This window comes from Nycticebus coucang, chromosome 7, assembly GCF_027406575.1.
Source record: "Nycticebus coucang isolate mNycCou1 chromosome 7, mNycCou1.pri, whole genome shotgun sequence".
Lineage (NCBI taxonomy): Eukaryota > Metazoa > Chordata > Mammalia > Primates > Lorisidae > Nycticebus > Nycticebus coucang.
In genome coordinates, this window is record NC_069786.1 from 37,595,269 (window position 1) to 37,615,178 (window position 19,910).

General features: G+C 34.0%; 1 protein-coding gene across 1 annotated transcript in view; it reads left to right on the forward strand.

The window, feature by feature from the left end:
• Positions 1–19,910, forward strand: part of ARHGAP15 (Rho GTPase activating protein 15) — a 624,230-nt gene that overhangs the window by 32,101 nt on the left and 572,219 nt on the right. Inside the window, exon 4 of the mRNA XM_053596459.1 lies at positions 3,648–3,735. Within this exon, the coding sequence (XP_053452434.1) occupies positions 3,648–3,735 (88 nt within the window). The remainder of the gene's footprint in view (positions 1–3,647; positions 3,736–19,910) is intronic.

Here is a 19,910-nt window from a genome sequence, read left to right on the forward strand (position 1 = left end):
CTAAGGACTATTCCATCACAATTAGTCAAACATATCAGAATGAGGAATGGACTGAACAGACATTGTATGGATAATGATCAAGCTGCTAGAGTATTTTGTTCAGAGAGGAAGGGTCAGACTTGAGTCATAGGTTAAAAGTTGTTCCCATTAGATGAAGTCTCAGCTACTCCTAGACTACAGGCTCTTGACTCCCTTTCTGGTTTTATGATCCTTACCGAATACAGATGATTTGTTCCTTACTGAGACCAGAATAATCCCTTGTAGGAAAGAGACAGGTTCCACCCAGTTAGGAACATACACCTACTTCTGATTTCTTACAAGGAATAAAACAGTACGTGATCCTACTCCTTGAAACAGTGCAAATTCTAAGGGAAGAGAGTTTGGGAGTGGTGAGTCTTTCCCCTAATTTTCTAATAAGAATAAGGTAAATTAGCTAATGACAGAATTCAGATGGCTGATATTTTGTCACAGGCTGTGCACACTAACTTTTATGATTTAATGATTTCAACCCAAACTATGTTGAAATTTGACATTGACAATATCCTTAACTAAGGTAGTACTGCTTCACCCTTTAAAAAAGTAATGAACAGATTATAAGTTTTGGAGTCAGAAAGACTGGGTTTAACTATAAATATAAAGGTATGACCTTAAGTACATTACCTAAACTCTCTGATCCTCATTTTCGTCCATTAGTAAATAAGGACATTATTTGTACCTTATCATTTTTTGATTGCAAAGTTAAACCTATGCTAAATGATCAAATTTACAGTAGGAACTCAAAATAACTTATGCTAGTTATTATTTTAAAAGAAATCATGGGGGGAAATGAAATGAAAGAAGGACATCTAAAAGGTTGTCAGCAGCATTTTATTCTTCATTTTGAAATGACATTCTTTCCAAGCAATAGATTTAAATGCTTTCACTTTTATTCTAATATGATAAAGATAATGTTTACAGTTTACGAACACAAAAAGAAATAGCACTGTATTTAAGGTGTCAAAGCAATTTATATTACTAAAGTTCCAAGACCTGTGGTTCCTACCCTCTCCAGCTCATTCTTCTGTTCACGTAATAAGAACACAGTTCACAGCAGTTCAAAGTCCTAATCGAGAACAATGAGATAATTGAATTTCATGCAACGTTAGTTCTAACCAGTTCCAGTTCCAACTTTAAGGAAGGAGAAGTTTTGCCAGAAAGTTTATAAAAGATCAACATCTGAAACAGATTCAAATCAAAACCATTTAACCAGGACTTACTATAGATAGGACGCAAATAAGGTATAGTATCTCCTTGCCAAAAGATAAAAAATATAGTGGGAAATGTAACAGGCAGGTTAAATATGGATTCGTCATGTGTGAGGGTGTTCCATACTCTCTCATCACATATGGTTAAAATAATAAAATAAGGATGCTCACAGAAGATGCCCAGACTAGACCAGCAGTCTTTCTAACGTTTCTCTTTCTGCTATTTGGGGCCATGTAATATTACAACCTGTAGCATATGAAAGCTATGGCTCCTTCAGTTCACCTTGCAGCTACCGGTACCTAAAAGGAGAAATGAGCAGTAGGGCAGAAGAAAACACCTATATGATTTTCTTCCTGCGTTACTTCTTTACATCTTTTCATTATTTAATTGAAAAATTGACTCTTCATTTAAACACCAGAGGATCCAAGAACGTGATGTTTGTATTTCTATGTTGGAAAATACACATTGTGTTTCTTGTGTGTCTGTTTATCCTGTTCTTTTTTATAATAACACAATGACGCGTCGTTAAAAAAGCGTCAGACGTGTAAGAGCAACCTAATTCTTGCAAACACTAACCTTGCTGAATCAAAACTGTCTTTTCATCAAGATCCTAGATTCTAAGAGACAAATGGAAATAAATGACACAAAGTTGTTGAATGGTCATTTAAAAAATATATTTGTGGGGTTTTCTATTGACCTGAATGAAATCTTTCTGTAAATATTTTAAAAGTTGAATTCAACTATTTTAAAGTTAATATTAAGCCAAAGCAAGCTGCAGCAATATGATATAATGGATAGAAACTTATGTATATTAATCTCCTTAATGCTTTGTCATCTAAAAAGAATACTTTTCACAATACAAACACACACATAGTCTAACTGTAGAAATAATGTATGCTTAATGTAGAAAAGTTGGTAAACACCAAAAAATATAAAGGAAAAGAAAAAGCCATGATTTTACTACCTGATTTAACTATTATCATAGTCAGACTTTTTTCCCTGCCAAAGTGCACTCACCAATTCAATAAATATATATTGTGTTTCTATTCTGTCCAAGGCAGTATGCTAGGAACTGCGGATACCTCTATAAAGATGAAATTGTTTTTACCATTTGGGAACTTATTTTTTTAATGGGATAAGAGAGAATGAAATTTTTAAAATATTTTAAAATTTATTATAAGTAATATACAAGAAAGTCATGGAGGCACATTTGAAAAAGCAATATCTTGTCTTTTAATGAATGGAATTAATGATCAGAAGGGGCCTCTTTGCCTACTTTCCCTAGTAATGGAGGCCTGTTCATGTCCATGGTGAATGTATCCCACTTTATAAACTTTCTTACTCTGTAAGCCTACCTTTCTCATCCTCAAAAAACTGTTTCCTGCTTCCTTAAAAATGATAATAATAATCAGAAAGGTTTCAGATGGGTGACGAAGACAGCACAGCATGGAGTTTTGGACTATAGATTGCATTATGGTTTGCATTAAAATCTTCCCATGTCAGTATTCTTCTGAAGTGTAGGGTTCATTATTTCATTATATGAATCTACCATATGCAATTTACTTAACTAATCTCTTATTTTTTGATATTTTTGGTACAGAATTAACAAATAATGATGTACATTTGTTTCTAAACATACAGCCTTAACAAAGAGTGAGATATTTTTCTTTAGAATAAATTTAAATTAATAGTAATGAACACGTGAAGGCAAAAGATATACATATTTTTAAACATTGTTTTAAAAATATATTGTCAATGGCACTCCAGAAAGGACATACCAGTTTATACTCCCACCTATCGGGTATGAGAGAACCCATTTCCCATACTCTCATTAACCCTAGATGTTATCATTCCTTTTAATCCTGGAAAAATTGATGGGAAAAGAGGGAAAAAGTATGCCTCTGTGTTTGTTTGCATTTCTTTGATTTCCAGTGAGATTCAACATTATGAAAATATTTTTAATTAAGCAATGACATATGAGCTGGTTAGTTTTTCATCCTCTAAAATATACTAAACCAATGAAGAGAAGACAAAATGAAGGAAGGGATTCTGATTTCTATTTTTACTTTGCTATTTTTGGCTTGATGTAGAAATATAGACTTTTTATGAGAGCAAGGCACATGGTTACATAAAAATGGGAATTTTAGTAGTTGGAAAAGATTTCAGGAAGATTTATAAACTGAAAAACTTTTACTATAAAGACCATGCTTTTCAGTAATTACAGAATGTCTTTATTGTCACCTAAATTTCATGGCACCTATAGATTTTAATAAAGAGAATACTTCCAGGAAGACTAGTTAAAAATAAAGATGGTATTTACTCATTCCAAATGTTGCTCATACTGTATCTATAAATGATTTCTTCAACTGATAATGCTTTTTTCCTCTTTGTTTTTTCCTAAGGAAAAACTGGTCTACTTCCTGGATTGTGCTTTCTAGTAGAAAAATTGAATTTTACAAAGAATCCAAACAACAGGCTCTGTCCAATACGGTAAATAATTCTCTATTTCTACTGTTAATCATCTTTTCAGAAATACTGTTGTACTAAAAGTTTGGTTTTGTCAGAAATCACACTAAAACTTCCAAGCTACCAACATCTGAAATCAGATGGAGAAAATGACTCAATAAACTTTTAATCAGATGAAGGGAAATAGAACTTAGTGTCTATTTTATTAAGTGGTGCATTTGGAGAATAAACACAAAATGAGATGAATGGTGAGCAGCTACATAGTAATGTGAAGGTAACACTTCAAATTAAGGTGCCATTTATAAATATGTTATTCTTATTTATGAAATGATCACTAAATGTAGCTACTTGCTCAAATAATGTATTATAAAGAATGTTATAAAATGCATTAGTAATAAATGCTTAACGGATGATACCAAGGGAAGCTGTTTTAAAGAATAAGACATAAATTGTATTAAACCATGTATGTGCATCTTTAACACATGAATTTAAGTTGTTATCTAGCATGCTATAAAGTACTTCAGACATTAATAAATAATAATAAACTATTCATAAATGGCATCTTAATGTAGGGTGTTACCAATGAGGAAACACTCTACGTTAACAAAGTGATTTTTTTCCTTAGTCTAACTGTGACTTCACTATATAAAGCTAACCTTTCTCCACATTTCTGTGATTTCATCTAATGGAGCAAATATAATTTCTGTATCCTGTAGTTATTACAAAGTGAAATTTGTAGGGTTTATTCATTATACCTGGAGGAGGGCCTCATACATGCCTGCAGAGATTTCACAGTGATAGCTAGCAAGTGGAGGCAATTTGTTGGGGGCAATTCAAGCTCACAACCTTGCTACCTGAGCCAAGAGACACTGTAAGATGTAGAAGACAGTGGACAGGGAACATAACTGACAGCCTCCTGTTTAGGAAGGACTTCATAGCCCACTGGCCTGATGGACAAGGAGAGGGGTCGCCTGGCAGGAGTAAACCACAATAAACTAATTTATATTTGGCAGGTAATAAAATGATGGCAAATTCTTTGCTCTCCAGCCACTGTTGTGTTTGCTATGTAATCCTCTTTAAATAGGAAATAGAAAATCATTTGCTAGAAGATTTTTTTTTTTAAAGAAGATTTTAGCAAGAACAAAAGGTAGCTTTTGGCTTGCTTCTGATAATTGCAATAGCCCTTATCCCCAGGTGGTGTGCTGATTTTGGAGTCTCAGTGTGGGCCAATCTGTAAACTAATTATGAATAAATTAAAAATATATCTCGGTTCTTTGTATTTTTAATTCAAACTGCCTGAGAAATTTGTTTTAGTATTTTGTTTTGTTTTTATTTTTGGCTACAGGAAGGTTGACATAATCTTTTTAAGAAAAATAAAGTACCCCTAAGGGCCAGGCACAAAACAACTCCCATCCACTTGCAGGTCCTTTGTCTTCCCTTTGAATAAGTTCTAAAGGGGAAGTCAGGAAGGAAGGAAAGTGGCTGGCCTTGCTGAGTTAGGCTGCTGAGAAGATGATCTTCATCCTACTGAGTGAAAAGAATTCCACTGGGAGGAGAGTTTATGTGAATGTGTGGGATAATGGGAGAGATTAGATTCCATAGTAAAGCATTGGTTTATTTTTATTTTATTATTTTAATCTCTTCCTAACAGGAGATATAATTACCAGCTGTTTAATTTTACACAGGTGAAAGAAAACTCTCTTTTAGATTGGAGGCAAACCCTGCAAGTTAGCTTACTAATTGCATCCCTCTAGTTCAACCTTCAGAATTATTGTAAATTGACAATAGACTTGACTTATAGAGGAAATTGGTTAACGTTTTTTTGGCAGTCCGTATTTATTACTTTTGGCCCTGTTTTCAATGCTTTGTACAGTTTCTCCAAAGCATTCATTGTCTTCAAAGTGAATTCAGGGCAGGAACTGTTTTGTGGTAATGAGGAAGAGAATTACAGATTCGATTCATGTTTGTACTGCTGGAATTGTCTTGCTAGTCAACTTCTTGGATTCGTTTCTAACCAAGTATTAAAGGCCTAGTGGGATAGCCCACATTACCAGTTCTAGTCTCAGAGAAATGATAATGATGACTGCCAGGCCTTGATTAAAGATGCTGTGGTTTTATTTTGGATGGGATTTATGCCCAAGTTTCTGAATTTCTCTTGCAACCCTTTATGCATGTCCTGGTGTTGTTAATTGTGCTTCTGGGAAAGTCTGTCCTTTCCTCCAAGGGATTGATAGAAGTTGCCTGAGTGAGTTAGGAAGGTGATTTAAAAGAGTAAATGGCATTTTAATTTTTATACAAATGATCTTTGAATGTTAATGCTGTGGTGAAACAAAGCAGCAAAGTAGCTAGAGCAGAGTTTTGAAGTTGGACCTCAGGGATGTAATTCTAGTAGCTGACAAAGTTGCTCACTTCTTTGAACTTAAGACTCCTCACCTGTAAAATGAGAATGGTGACATTTGACAACAGAAAAAATAAGAGATGAAATTAATTAATAAAAATAAAAATACATAATGACTATAAAATAATTATGCTCCATTAATCATAATGTGGAAACAGCCTAAATGCCCACCAACCCAGGAATGGATTAACAAGCTGTGGTATATGTATACCAAGGAATACTATTCAGCCATTTAAAATAAAATGGAGACTTTATAGTCTTTGTATTAACCTGGATGGAAGTGGAACACATTATTCTTAGTAAAGCATCACAGAATGGAGAAGCATGAATCCTATGTACTCAATTTTGATATGAGGACAATTAATGACAATTAAGGACACGGTAGGGGTGGGGGAAGGGGAGAGCAGAGTGAGAAAGAAGGGGGATGGGTGGGGAAAGGAAGAGGAGAGAGAGGGAAGAAGGGAGGGGGTGGGGCCTTGGTGCATTCCACACCTTTTAGGGGCAAGACAGGATTGTAAGAGGGACTTTGCCTAACAAATGCAATCAGTGTAACCTGGTTTCTTATACCCTCAATGAATCCCCAATAATAAAATAATAATTATAATAAATGAATAAATAAATAAATATGTTGGCTGGGCTGGTGGCTCACACCTGTAATCCCAGCACTCTGGAAGCCTGAGCTCAGGAGTTCCAAACCAGCCTGAACCAGCGAGAGCTCATCTTTAAAAATAGCTAGGTGTTGTGGCAGGCATCTGTAGTCTTAGCTACTTGAGAGGCTGAGGCAAGAGAATCTCTTGAGCCCAAGAGTTTGAGGTTGCTTTGAGCTATGACGCCACAGCACTCTACTGAGGGTGACAAAGTGTCTCAAAAAAAAAAAATACGTAAGTAAATATATTCTATGGTACATGATATAGTATAATTAGAACATATTATTACCCTATATTAATTTTGCATTTGAACTGATTCAGATATTTATACAAGAGACATATTTAATTATGGAGACTACATAATGCACAGCCTCCAGAAATGAAAATGTATATCCGTAAGCAGCATAAAATGTCATATGCGAGCACTAATACGGAAAATGAAGCCATCTATCCATCTGGGGCCCTAGATATAACTTCCTGCATGTCTATATGAAGTTTCCCAGAGCCCTTATTTTCTTCCCTTGGCTCTTACCCTTACTGTTTTCACATTTAATATAGCATATTACAAAATGATCCCACATTCCATGTTTGGCTCCCTTCTTTCTGAATGAAGTTCTTTTAGTTCATATCTGTCTTATTCTCTTAGAGCTTCTATAACAGAATACCAGCAACCAACTGGTTATTTTAAATAGCAGACATTTATTTCTCATAGTACAGGCACCTAGCAAATCAGATGTCTGATGAGGGACTGCTTCCTGGTTTCCATTTAGCCATCTTCTCACTGTATCCTCACTCTACAGTAGAAAGTGAGAGAGAAAACTTTTATGTCTGTTAATATTAGGTCACTAGTTTGATTCTTGAGGTCTTTATTTTTATGACCTAAGTATCTCCTAATGGGCTTACTTTTCAATGTTATCAAGTTGGGGTTTAGAATTTCAACATATGAATTTTAGGGGAACACAAACATTCACTCTACAATACCCAAGTCACATTTTTATCCAAAGCAGCTTTCCCCTGAAATAACCACAGAATCACTTCACTGGTATGTGTAGATTAGAGAATTATAGGTTCTTATTCCTCAGTGGTCTATTAAAAGAGCTAGCAGACCGACCTCTTCTGGTTTTGTTTTTTTAGTAAGGACACTACATAGTAACCTGCCACCTACTATCATCACCATTTTATAACAGAAAGGACATTATAAAATACTCAATCCAAAATCTAGGAAGGATAAAAATCTCAGAATAAACACATCTCTTTCAAGACATGAAACTATACATCTATATACATAGTTTTATTTTGCCCACTTTATCTCAAATTAGGACAAACTTTATTCAGAGTTTGACTAGCCCTCCAGTGAGGAGGACTGCCAGTGTCCCTAGATATAGTTTTTCTGGATTATGAAGGAAAGGATAGTTTTCACATTCTCATAGATTTTCTTTTGTACATATACACATATACATATTCTGATCCATAACTTACTAAATTTTTTAAACAAATATTATAAAATAATGTAGAAATAATTTTTAGTAAAATGTATAAAATTCCTATGTAAATATAAACAGTTAATACTCAGTTACCTACATCAGCACCACCCACAACAAGATATAAACCCTCTCAACCTTCTAGAAGCCCCATTTCTATCATTGTCCCTTTGCCGTCATCACCACCTCTTCTTTTTCTCTGGAGTTAGGAAGATTATTTGCATTTTATTCCTTATTTTATTGTTTTTTTTAATATTTCTCCACCTATATCTATATCCCTTAAAATATTAATATAGTCTGTTTTTTAATTTATATAGATATAATTATAGTATTTATTTCTTCTTTTGCCATGTCTGTCTTGCTTTTTCTGCCCTTTAATACTCCATCATTCCATGTTTTTCTCTGCTAGTTTGGGAGGGACATACTTTTTTCTCTTCTGTTAGTAGTTAGCCTAGGATTACAACACTGGTTCATATCAAAGACTAAAGTCAGTCAAATCCTTTACTTTCTTCCAAGATATTACTTCAGAATATTTTTAATTCATTTATCTCCTTCCTAATGTATTGCTGCCTAGCATTTTAATTTAACACCACTAGACATTATTCTCTTTTATACAGTAAAGGTAGGTTTATATTTGCTCAATGTTTACAGCATTCTTTGTTATTTATTTCTTCCTGAATCTTAATCTTGCATTTTAGAATTATTTTTCCTTCTGCTTGAAGTGTATTCTAAGAAATTCTTATATTTAGAGTCTTATGTTAGAAATGTATCTTAGTGTCTGCTTATTTGAAAAAAATCTCTATTTTTCCCTCATTTGGGAAATATATATTTTCTCTGGGTATAGAATTTTGAGTTGGCAGTCACTTCTTTCAGCTCATCAAAAAATATCATTCTACTGTTATCTGTCATCCATTATTGCAACCAAGAAGTCATCTGTTAACATAACTGCTGTTCTCTCATTGCTCATAATATTTTTCTCATTATCTTTATTTTTCCACAGTTTTAGGATGATGCCTAGAGACGTCAATATCTTTTTACTTTTTTCTGCCTAGATTGTTATGCTTTCTGAAATTGTTTATTGATGTCATTAATATATTTTAGAAAATTTTCAAGCATTGTTTTTTCAAATGTATCCCCTTTTACATTCTCTTATTTCCTTCTAAGCTTCAAATTAAACCTACATTAAATGTTTCTTCAAATTTTTTATACCCTTCCTTGTCATATCTTTTTTCTTTCTTTTTTTTTTTTTCAGGTTTCTGGTGAATTTAATGCATGTGTCAAAAAAAATCAAAGGCAGGGGAAGGGTAAATAAAATTATAGTGAGGTCAGGGGAAGATGGCCATGGAGACACACAAAGAGGGGTGATAAATGGCAGAGTGGGGAGCTGGAACAAATGGATTGCTTGGGTGTCACATCAATCCAATCCATAGTCCTCTTCTGGGAAATTTTTGTCTTTTTGAGCTGCATTGCAAGTAATTTATCTTTATTTATCTTCCAGGTCTTTATATCAGTCTCTTTTTGTGATATGCAATATAGATTTGATTTTAATTCTTGTGATGTTTACTTTTAGACATTTGTTTCTTTGTTTGAACTTAGTATGTGATTGTTAATTGTTTCCTGCAAGCATTTTGAAGACTTTATTTTGTTAAAACTTGGAGACATAGTTGTTTTATAATTGATGTCTTGTGATACTAACATCTGAAGTCTGTTTCAGTTGATTTTTGCTGGTTCTTACTAATGAGGCTTTGTTTCTTGTATGTCTGGTTATCTTTGACTGTGTGCTGATCATTTTTATTCAACTATTATCATAGGAATTTCCCTGAGAAAGTATCCTTCTACAGAGTATTTTGCATTTTTTCTTAAGAAGCCTAGGACATTACCAGTAACTGATTACTTCAATCTAAGTTAATAGAATAAAATTTGCAGGTTATACCTACATAATAAGAAGGCTAGAGCTGTGCTACAACTTCTCAGGGACCATGTTGTTTTTCACTTCTATCCTTCTTTTTTTTTCTTTCTTCCTAAACACTGTACTTCTACCAAGAAAGTCTTCTTTATATTCTTTGTATTCACTTGGGATTGGAGAAAGAGAAAAGCTTAATGTTTGGTGTCCATTTTTTTTTAATGAAATCTCAGGCAGAACCTTGTTCCCTTATTCTGTTAGGTTGATTGATCAAAGATAAAATGTGTAATATAAACAAATGACTATAGGAAAATGCACTTACGTTGCTTTGATGTTTGGTTTCTCTCACTGCATTCAGATTCCCATCCCCCACAAATATTTCCCCTAGCAGTTCCAACTATCTTTATATACTTTCAATTCTTTTAAGACAATTTTAAAAAGAAATATTTTATCCAGCATTTTTTTTTATTGTTTCCAGTGGGAGAGTTGATCCAGAAACATAGCTTCTCATTACAATCTACCTCACTTTAATTTAAGTATACATTTGGTTAATCAAGTTTGTGCTATTTATATAAGCCTTGGTGGGAAAAGACTTCATAAGAATATGTATTGAAATCCTACAATGAACAGCTTGCTCGTTAGGGCTACATATAAGGCATAGAGATATAGTCAAGATATAGTCTTTGCCTTATAAAATCTCTGCCAAAAAATAGGGTGAGATGAAATAAGAAACATAGTAGAGTTTTTCTTTCTTTCTTTCTTTCTTTTTTTTTTTTTTTTAGTGAGCGCTCACATGTGAAAGACTTGAACTGGGACTTAGAGGATGGTTATAATTTCAATACATAAACATTTGTGGGCAAGGAATACAGGGCAAATTAAAAACATGAACAATGGCATAAGACTAAGAACCAGCAGAGTCTGTCCACTAAAAAAGAGAAAAGAATCCAGTAGAAACTCTGTAAGTTGACCACCCAAGGGACTATAACAAACTGGTCAACATATTAAGGTGGTCAGTATAAGGGACTAGACCTACCGAACTGATACGTATATGTGTTGCATGCCTAGTCTATGAAAATTAGGTCAACTTGAGGTGGTCAGTGTAGGGACATGGTCAACTATGGAGTTTCCACTTATTTTGTGTCATTGGAAGATAGGATAAGTGAAAAGGATTGAGAAGAGTGCTGTAGATTGTGATTTGCTACCTGGGACAATTCTGTGATAAGGTATGTCAGTATTCTCCAGATAACTTCTTCTTAGAATAATCTATCATGACTATTCTTTTAATAAACATGTATTGAACAGCTGTACAAGCCAGTGTTATGAGTCTTAAAAGAGCCAGACCTATAAGCTGGATCAAAGCAAGAGAGGAAACTGGTTAATTTCAGATCATAAAAGCTTCATCTCATTTAGTCTAGGAGCAAAAACTTTTGCCTCAAAAACACCTAGATTATTATTTGTTTCATCTGGTAGTAGAGAAACACTAGAGGAACAGGAGTTGTCAGTTTAATTTATCTTCTCAGTCCTTGTATAATACACCTTGTATCTTTCAGATACACTTACCTATTTTAGTATCAGTGAAGCATTTCAATTGGCCCCAACACTTCTGATTCAACTTACCTTCTCAGTATTTTATATACTTCATGATTTTAGAACTTCTGCTTGATACGCAAGGGAGGCAACTGTAATGTGCATGGTATATGGAAAAATTGTGTTCCTGGTTTAACAAAATCTATTGATGAAATGCCTCATGGAGAAGAAGCTCTGTAATTTATAGTATCCATTCATTTATTTATTCTAACAACAATTAACTCCTACCAGATGTGATATAATGCTTTTTCCCCCTAGAGGCAATACAGATTCCAGATGAATGACAAAGAATTCCTGTTCTCAAAATGCTTATAATATGGTAAAGGAGACAGAATTTTATATATATGTGTATAATTATATATGTATGTATATGTGTGTGTATATATGTTATATACATATGTATGTATATGTTATGTACCTATGTATATGTATATGTGTATATATATGTAGGTATTTTTTTATAATAAGCCATGACAAAAGTGATACAAAATTTCAGACAATATTTCATAACACCATAGATTTAGCTATAGGTAGTCCTAATAATGGTTAGTCTATGTATCTTTCCATTTGTTCAAATATTATATCAAATATTACTGACATCTTCTATGTTTAAGTTACTATACCAGATGTTCTGAAAGATACAAAAATGAATCAGAATGAAGCCCTATCCTTGAAAGTCTAGAAACAAATAGAAAGTATGCTCATAAACTGAATAATTCTAGTGAAAAAATGAACATTGTAGTTGTTGTAAAATGGCATGAACAGAGGCATGCGTTAGTTTTATGGTAACTGAGATGGGAGTGATTGCTTCCATCTGGAAAGGTTTTTAATTATATTCATAGAGAGAATGACATTTTAGGATGACTAGGATTTTGATGCAGTGATAGGAGAAAAAAGCTTTATGTAAAAATAAGTATTAGTAAACAGGGAAAATTATGTCCTTAATTTATGTTTACTTTACAGATATGTACCAATCTCTCACCTTCCCCTCATTGCACTGTGTGCTAGTTACTGCTCTTGAAAACATTTTAGTAGAGCTTCTCTGATGTCTGGAGTGAATATTCCCCAGTATAGACTACTTTTTGTTTATCTTTTGCTAGATGCCTGGGAACAGTGTCAGTGAGTGATAGCTTCAAAACAAAGTTGAGCAACAGCACTGTAGAACAGTAAGCAGTCTAATTTTGCTAGAAAGTTTGTGTGGGACTGGTTTATGAAGAACCTTGACTGAGAGAAGAGATGATTGAATTCTCTAAGAAATATAGAGCTTTTTGTAGCTAATATGAAATCTCCTCATGTTAGGAGTGACTCAGTTTTCAGGGACATGTTTGGGAAATTAAGGTGTATTTTTTTCTATTTTTAATAAGAAACACATATAGAACTTGTTAAATTATCTGAGAGGCATGTTCTAAAATTTTATGCAGATTGACAAAAGCAGTAAGGCCTGAGCTCTTATTGATAAAGAAAAGGGCAAAATGGCTAAGTTTATCATAATTTTGGTTTAATGCATTTAGTAAATTACAAAGTATCTTTTCACTGACAAAATATTTTTATTGTCTTATATGTCTTTGACCTTCATGGTCATTTCTAAAAAAGTTCTAGGGCATAGAGAATAAGCAGGGCAATTCATGCAAGGAGAATTGAAAATATCCGGTCCCAAGAACACAGGTATGTCACCTGTAAAGCAAACCTGGAAGCAGTTTTCTGTGACTCCAGAATATTTTTTCAGGGTTACACCCCACTATTACAGAATAAATCCATCTTGTAAAGTCTTTGCAGTTTGAGAATTTTTTCTTGTATCCACTGCCACCAACCGTGGGACGAACTCAGTCTCATTGTTAGGTGGATGAGATCCACTGTTTCCACTATGTTCAATATTGCTCAGAAAACTTAGTATCACTTTTGACATACACTCAAAAGCATTAAACATGTTTTAGGGAATATTTTTTCTCTAAAATTATGTGGTTATAAAGTCAGTATATTAAAAAATTGTTTTTCATTTTACATTGCATTAATATGTACTTTTTACCAAAGGAAACAGCTGGCAAAGTTTCTTCTTTTTAAATTGCATATGTATGGAGTATAATGGGATGCTTTGATAAATGTATATATTGAGGAATAATTAAATCAAGGTAATTAACATATCCACCATTAACTTACCATTTTTTTGTGATGAGAACATTTAAAAATCTATTCTGCTAGCAAGTTTCAAGTATATGATATACTATTTTTAACTATAGTTAGCACACTGTGTGATAGATCTCCAGAACTTAATTCCTCTTATTTAATTGAAATTTTGTACACTTCGATCAAAATTTTCTCACACCCTTCCATCCCCAGATGCTAGAAACCACAATTTCACTCTCTACTCCTTCTATGAATTTGACTTTTTATGCTTCAGACCATACTATAAATCTATAGTGATCAAAACAGCATGGTACTGGCACAAAAAATAGAGCGGTAGATGTATAGAAAAGAATTGAGAACCAAAAGACGAACCCAGACACTTATTGTCATTTGATCTTTGATAAGCCTATCAAAAATATAATTTGGGGGAAAGATTTCCTATTTATCAAATGGTGCTGGGTAAATTGGCTGGCGACTTGTAGAACACTGAAACTGGACCCACACCTTTCACCTCTAACAAAAATTGACTCTCACTCGATAAGAGACTTAAACTTAAGACATGAAACTATAAAGATTCTTGGAGTGAGTGCAGGGGAAACACTTCAAGAAATTGGCCTGGGAGAATACTTTATGAAGAAAGTATTCTTCATACTGAAGCAACACCAAAAAATACACCACTGGGATCTTATCAAACTAAAAAAGCTTCTGCACTGCCAAGAACACGGTAACTAAAGCAAACAGACAGCCCTCAGAATGGGAAAAGATATTTTCAGGTTATGTTTCTGACAAAGATTTAATAACCAGAATCCCCAGAGAATTCAAACTTCTTAATAAGAAAAGAACAAGTGATCCCATTTCATTGTGGACAAGAGACTTAAATAGAAGCTTCTCTGAAGAAGACAGGCACATGGTCTACAGACACATGAAAAAATGCTACTCATCTTTAATCATCAGAGAAAAGCAAATCAAAACAACTTTGAGACATCATCTAAGTCCAGTAAGAGTAGCCCACATAACAAAATCCCAAAATTACAGATATTGGTGTGGATATGGAGAAAAGGGAATACTTCTTCACTGCTGGTGGAATGAAACCTAATACGTTCCTTTCGGAAGAAGTTTGGAGAACACTCAAGGATCTAAAAGTAGACCTGCCATTTGATCCCGCAATTCCTCTATTAGGATATATTCCTCTATATATCCAAAAGACCAAAAATCACTTTGCAGCAAAGATATTTGCACCAAATTATTCATTGCAGCTCAATTCATAATTGCCAAGTCATGGAAGAGGCCCAAGTACCCATTAACCCATGAATGGATTAATAAATTGTGGTATATGTATACCATGGAATACTATGCAGCCTTAAAAAAGGATGGAGACTTTACCTCTTTTATGTTTACATGTATGGAGCTGGAACATATCTTTCTTAGTAAAGTATCTCAAGAATAGAAGTAAAGGTATCCAATGTACTCAGTACCTTTATTAAACCAATTTATAATTAGTCACACTTCCTTATGAAAGATAAATCACAACTATAGCCCTGGATGAAAGAGGGAAGAGGAAAAAGATGGGAGGAGATGGGAGAGGTTTGATAGAGGGTGGGTAAATGGGGGGAACACACCTATGAAGCGTATCGCAAGGGAACAAGTCAAATCTATCAAGTATAGAACACAAATGTCTTAACACAATAATTAAGTAAATGAGGTGAAAGCTATAGTAATTAGTTTGATGTAAGCATTCCAAATTATATAAAAAATGAACACATTGTACCCCAGAAATGCATAAATGTTTTCATGATGTATGTGTATATGTCTTAATAAAAAGAAAAATAAAGAAAGAAAAGAATTTCACTTTTTAAAAATTTTATTTCTAATGACAGAAAACTTTACGAAGGCTTTGAATAAACGGTTAACTTGTTCAAACCACTCATTCAGCCATAATCTCAAAAGCAAAAAAGGTGTAGTATAAAAAGCCTCATTAAAATAATCTGTTTGCTTTTTTAATATTGTTTACTTCCCATGTGAATAATGAACATAAGCATTAATTAAATAATGCAATGCATACAATACTCATCCACTGTAGTATAACTTTAACAACAAAACAAACTTATATATGGAAGTAAAATGATGTGATTTAGCAAAAAGATGAAAATAGTTTCAATCAGAAAACTATTCATGAATTATTGAGTATTCCGTGCAAAATGAATATAGAATGATCTTATCTTTGTAGAGTGAGTACTGAGCCTTATTCAGACCCCCGCTCAAGAATCTCATGAAAAATGGAGAGGCAAACAAGAGAGCTACCAAGTTTAGCCTAATGAAGGCATTTAAAATCTCTGTTTATATTTTAATTCTTATAATGGTAGTCCTCTTGCAAAGTGAGCATGGTTATCATTGGTGCAGCTTATTAGTATAGCCATATGTATTGCATCATCATATGGCCTCATCAAACATTTAATAATTAGGAAAACAGGTTACAGTCCAAAATCTAGAGAGTAGTGGATAGAGATGGAAATAAAGAAAGAAACAAAAGAAATTAAATTCTAGTGTTTGATTAATGTAAGCTTTGGAAAGAAAAAAAAGGAGATCAAGTGATCAATATTACTATAAATGAAGCCAGGTTCTCTAGTTATAATTTTCTCAAGATTTGGCCATTAACCATAATAAATTCTATATCTTATATAATTTTTAATAACCACAAAAATCCATGAAATTGATAGAATGCTTTATAAATGGATAATAGTTTACTGTCCCTCAATAAACCTCACCTTAGGCTCTCTCAGAAAACTATTTTAATTATAAAGCTTGCCTCTCTGTGGTTTATCATTTTGGTCAGTGTAATGCATCTGTTTTGGAGCTTACATTTTTCTAAGATAAAATAAACTTTAATCCCAGAGTGTATTTCTTAATTTATGGACTATATGTACTTAGTCTTCCTTAAAAATTCCCTACTAAATTGAACTGCTCTGGGGAGCAGCATATCATATTAGGTAGGAACAGAGGCTTTCAAGTCAGACCACCTAGGCTAGGAATCCCAGGTTCACATATATTTGCAGCTGTAATCTTGGTTGTCTCATTTGCAATATGAGGGTTAAAAGAGTACCTATCTCCTCGAGCTACTTGTGAGAAAATTGGAGTACAACACACAATAAATCATAATTATATTTATTATTGCAGTTATTACTACATGAAGCAATGGAGTGTGGTGGGTAAGAGCAGAGGCAGATGAGAGAAGGGGAAAGAGAACCTGGGAAAAGCCTAATGACCTTTAAAAGGCTTAAGCTAAGAGGTGTCCTATTGTTTCTGCTCAGATGCCAGTGGTGGGACTAAGTAATTGGTCACATTTTGATGCAAAAGGAGATAGTGAAGAAATGGAATCTCCAGCTGGTTTGCTGCTTGCAGTGACAGCTCTAGACCCCTGAAGAGAGAGCACAGCACACATTTTGGTGGAGAACTATCCGTCTCTGCAACAAGAGCAAAACTGGCTGTCTCAACCCTATTTTTTTTTTTTTTTTTTTTGAAAACAAACAATCACACAAACAAAGCTTTATGGGAGAGGTACTTGTACAAATCAAGGACACAGAGAATGAACTCAGAAAGAAATGAGGCTGGAAATGACAGGAAATAGTTCCTGGGATGTGTTTCCAGGACGGTGTCCACTCTGGCTGCTACTGTGCAGGGAGCCTCAGCAGACAGGTGCGCTGCTCAGCTGGAAAGGGAGCTGCAAAGGGACTGTGTAGGAAAAGCTTAAAACAATTTGTAGGCTGGGCGGCGCCTGTGGCTCAGTGAGTAGAGCGCCGGCCCCATATGCCAAGGGTGGCGGGTTCAGACCCGGCCCGGCCAAACTGCAACAACAAGAAAAAATAGCTGGGCGTTGTGGCGGGCGCCTGTAGTCCCAGCTGCTCAGGAGGCTGAGACAAGAGAATCGCGTAAGCCCAAGAGTTAGAGGTTGCTGTGAGCCGTGTGACGCCACGGCACTCTACCCGAGGGCGGTACAGTGAGACTCTGTCTCTACAAAAAAAAAAAAAAAAAAATTTGTAGGAGGGAGGGAGCAGAAGGAGTGACAGAATTTATCTTCCATATTTCTTCCGATTTCTACACCAACCAGAGTCTTCACTTGCCTGCTTCTTAAGGGCCCTGGCCTCACCCTCACCCAATGAGGGGCATCTGAGGTGGGTTCAGTGAACAACAGGAGAGACTCTGAGGAGGCACCTGAGACATCAGAAATATACCCAAGATAGTCACCTTGAGGAAATAAATTAGCCTTTTTGTGTAATGTAAATGTAAAACTGTATCAGCTTATAACAAAAATAGACTGAGTAGAAGCTATTATATTTATTATAACAAGATTTTAATTCAGAAATAAATGCTCATTTCTTGAAAAAGAGAGAATACTTTCTCTTCAAAAATAAACAAAAACACCCAACATTCTAGTACCCCAAATCACTAGCAAAGTTTTATTTTTCTGAAAATCTGGTTTGATTTGGGCATGTAATATACTGAGAAATTTCATTGAAGAAGCAGTTCCAGTTATTATTGACATCATTTATATTCATATACATAAAACTCGCATCTTATAATCAAAGTATCATCTTCTATGGTGACAGGGGCCATACTTTAGACATTAATAAAATCAGGTATCCATTCAGCACTCTTTACTAAATCATTTGGCCCAAATGAGAATTTATAAGTGAGTTTTATCCTCCTCCATGAACAATTTTCCAGAATCAAAACCAGTTATGTGATAAAACTTAATCCCTCTAATCAGATTTTATATTTCACGTGTAAGAATGATAAGGACCATTTGAGTCTATATTCTGGAATAGCAATTAATCCAAAATAAAAAGATGGCAGCTAATAACCTGTTGCATAAACTCTGAGCTTTGTCCATTATTTTAAGCCACATCTAGTAATAAGGGTGGAGGATGAATGACCAGAGGATTGTTGCCTACATACATGCCCAGTCTTCATCGTGGAAACTACCACCAAGCAAAATCTGACCTTTGATATTTTATTAGTACACATTAAAAGACAATGGACCCCAAATATCCCATGAAAAATGGAAAACTTAATCTGAATCAGAGACAAAAAATATTAGAGAGAAAATACTCAATCAGTTATTATTGGGAAATGATGAAGATGGACTAAGAGAATAATAAACATCAGAAGTGGATAAGACCTAGGATCAATTTTTAATAACTTCATATCACTCCAACAAAGAGGTTTTTATATTGTCCAAAAAGCAGTCACTCTTACATAATTCTATTTCAGTATTTTAAAAATCAGTCATTTCTATTTTAAGTTTACCCCCAGAAGAAATATATGTGCATTCTTCAATTTTTAAATTCATATTTAGTCAGTTTTTTTAAAGTTTATTTTTATAATGATGTACAATATGATCCATTGGCATCATGCAGTTTATTAACAGACTTTTTTCTTATGTTTTATAGCTGTAGAATCAGAAATACGTTTTCTATTAAAGGAGTCTTTAATTTCAGGCTTCTTGAATAAAATCTTGATCATCTTCCAAATAAATTCTACAACTTTTCTGAACTACTTATTCCAGTGCTTAACACTGAAATGCTGAAAATTTTCCCTTCTAATAATTCCTAGGCCTTTCTGCTGCAGCTTTGTGAACATGAACTACTGATCAGTACAATTTTTACACAGTCCTCTCTCTACTTGTCTCAATTTTCTCCTCTGAGGTTAAATGTATTTGTTGGTTTTAATCTTACTCAAATAAATTTACATTTATCTTTGATACTTATGAATCCACACCAAATCTTTATTTGCTTCAGTTCTTGCCTACAATCAGTATAAATGGAAACATTGTGCTTTAACTTCCTATGCATTTCCCACTTTGTAAATCTCATTCTGAGATGTATTATTTGTTTTTGTTAACATATTGGACTAACCCAGATATTTTTCGTTATAATTCTCCATGCAGTTCATCAATAGTTTCAATAGTATCTGTTGGACACTTATTGTGGGCCACTTGGCTAGATTTTGAAAAAATAAATGTAAGACAAACCCAGTTATCTGACTGCATAGCTGGAGGGAAG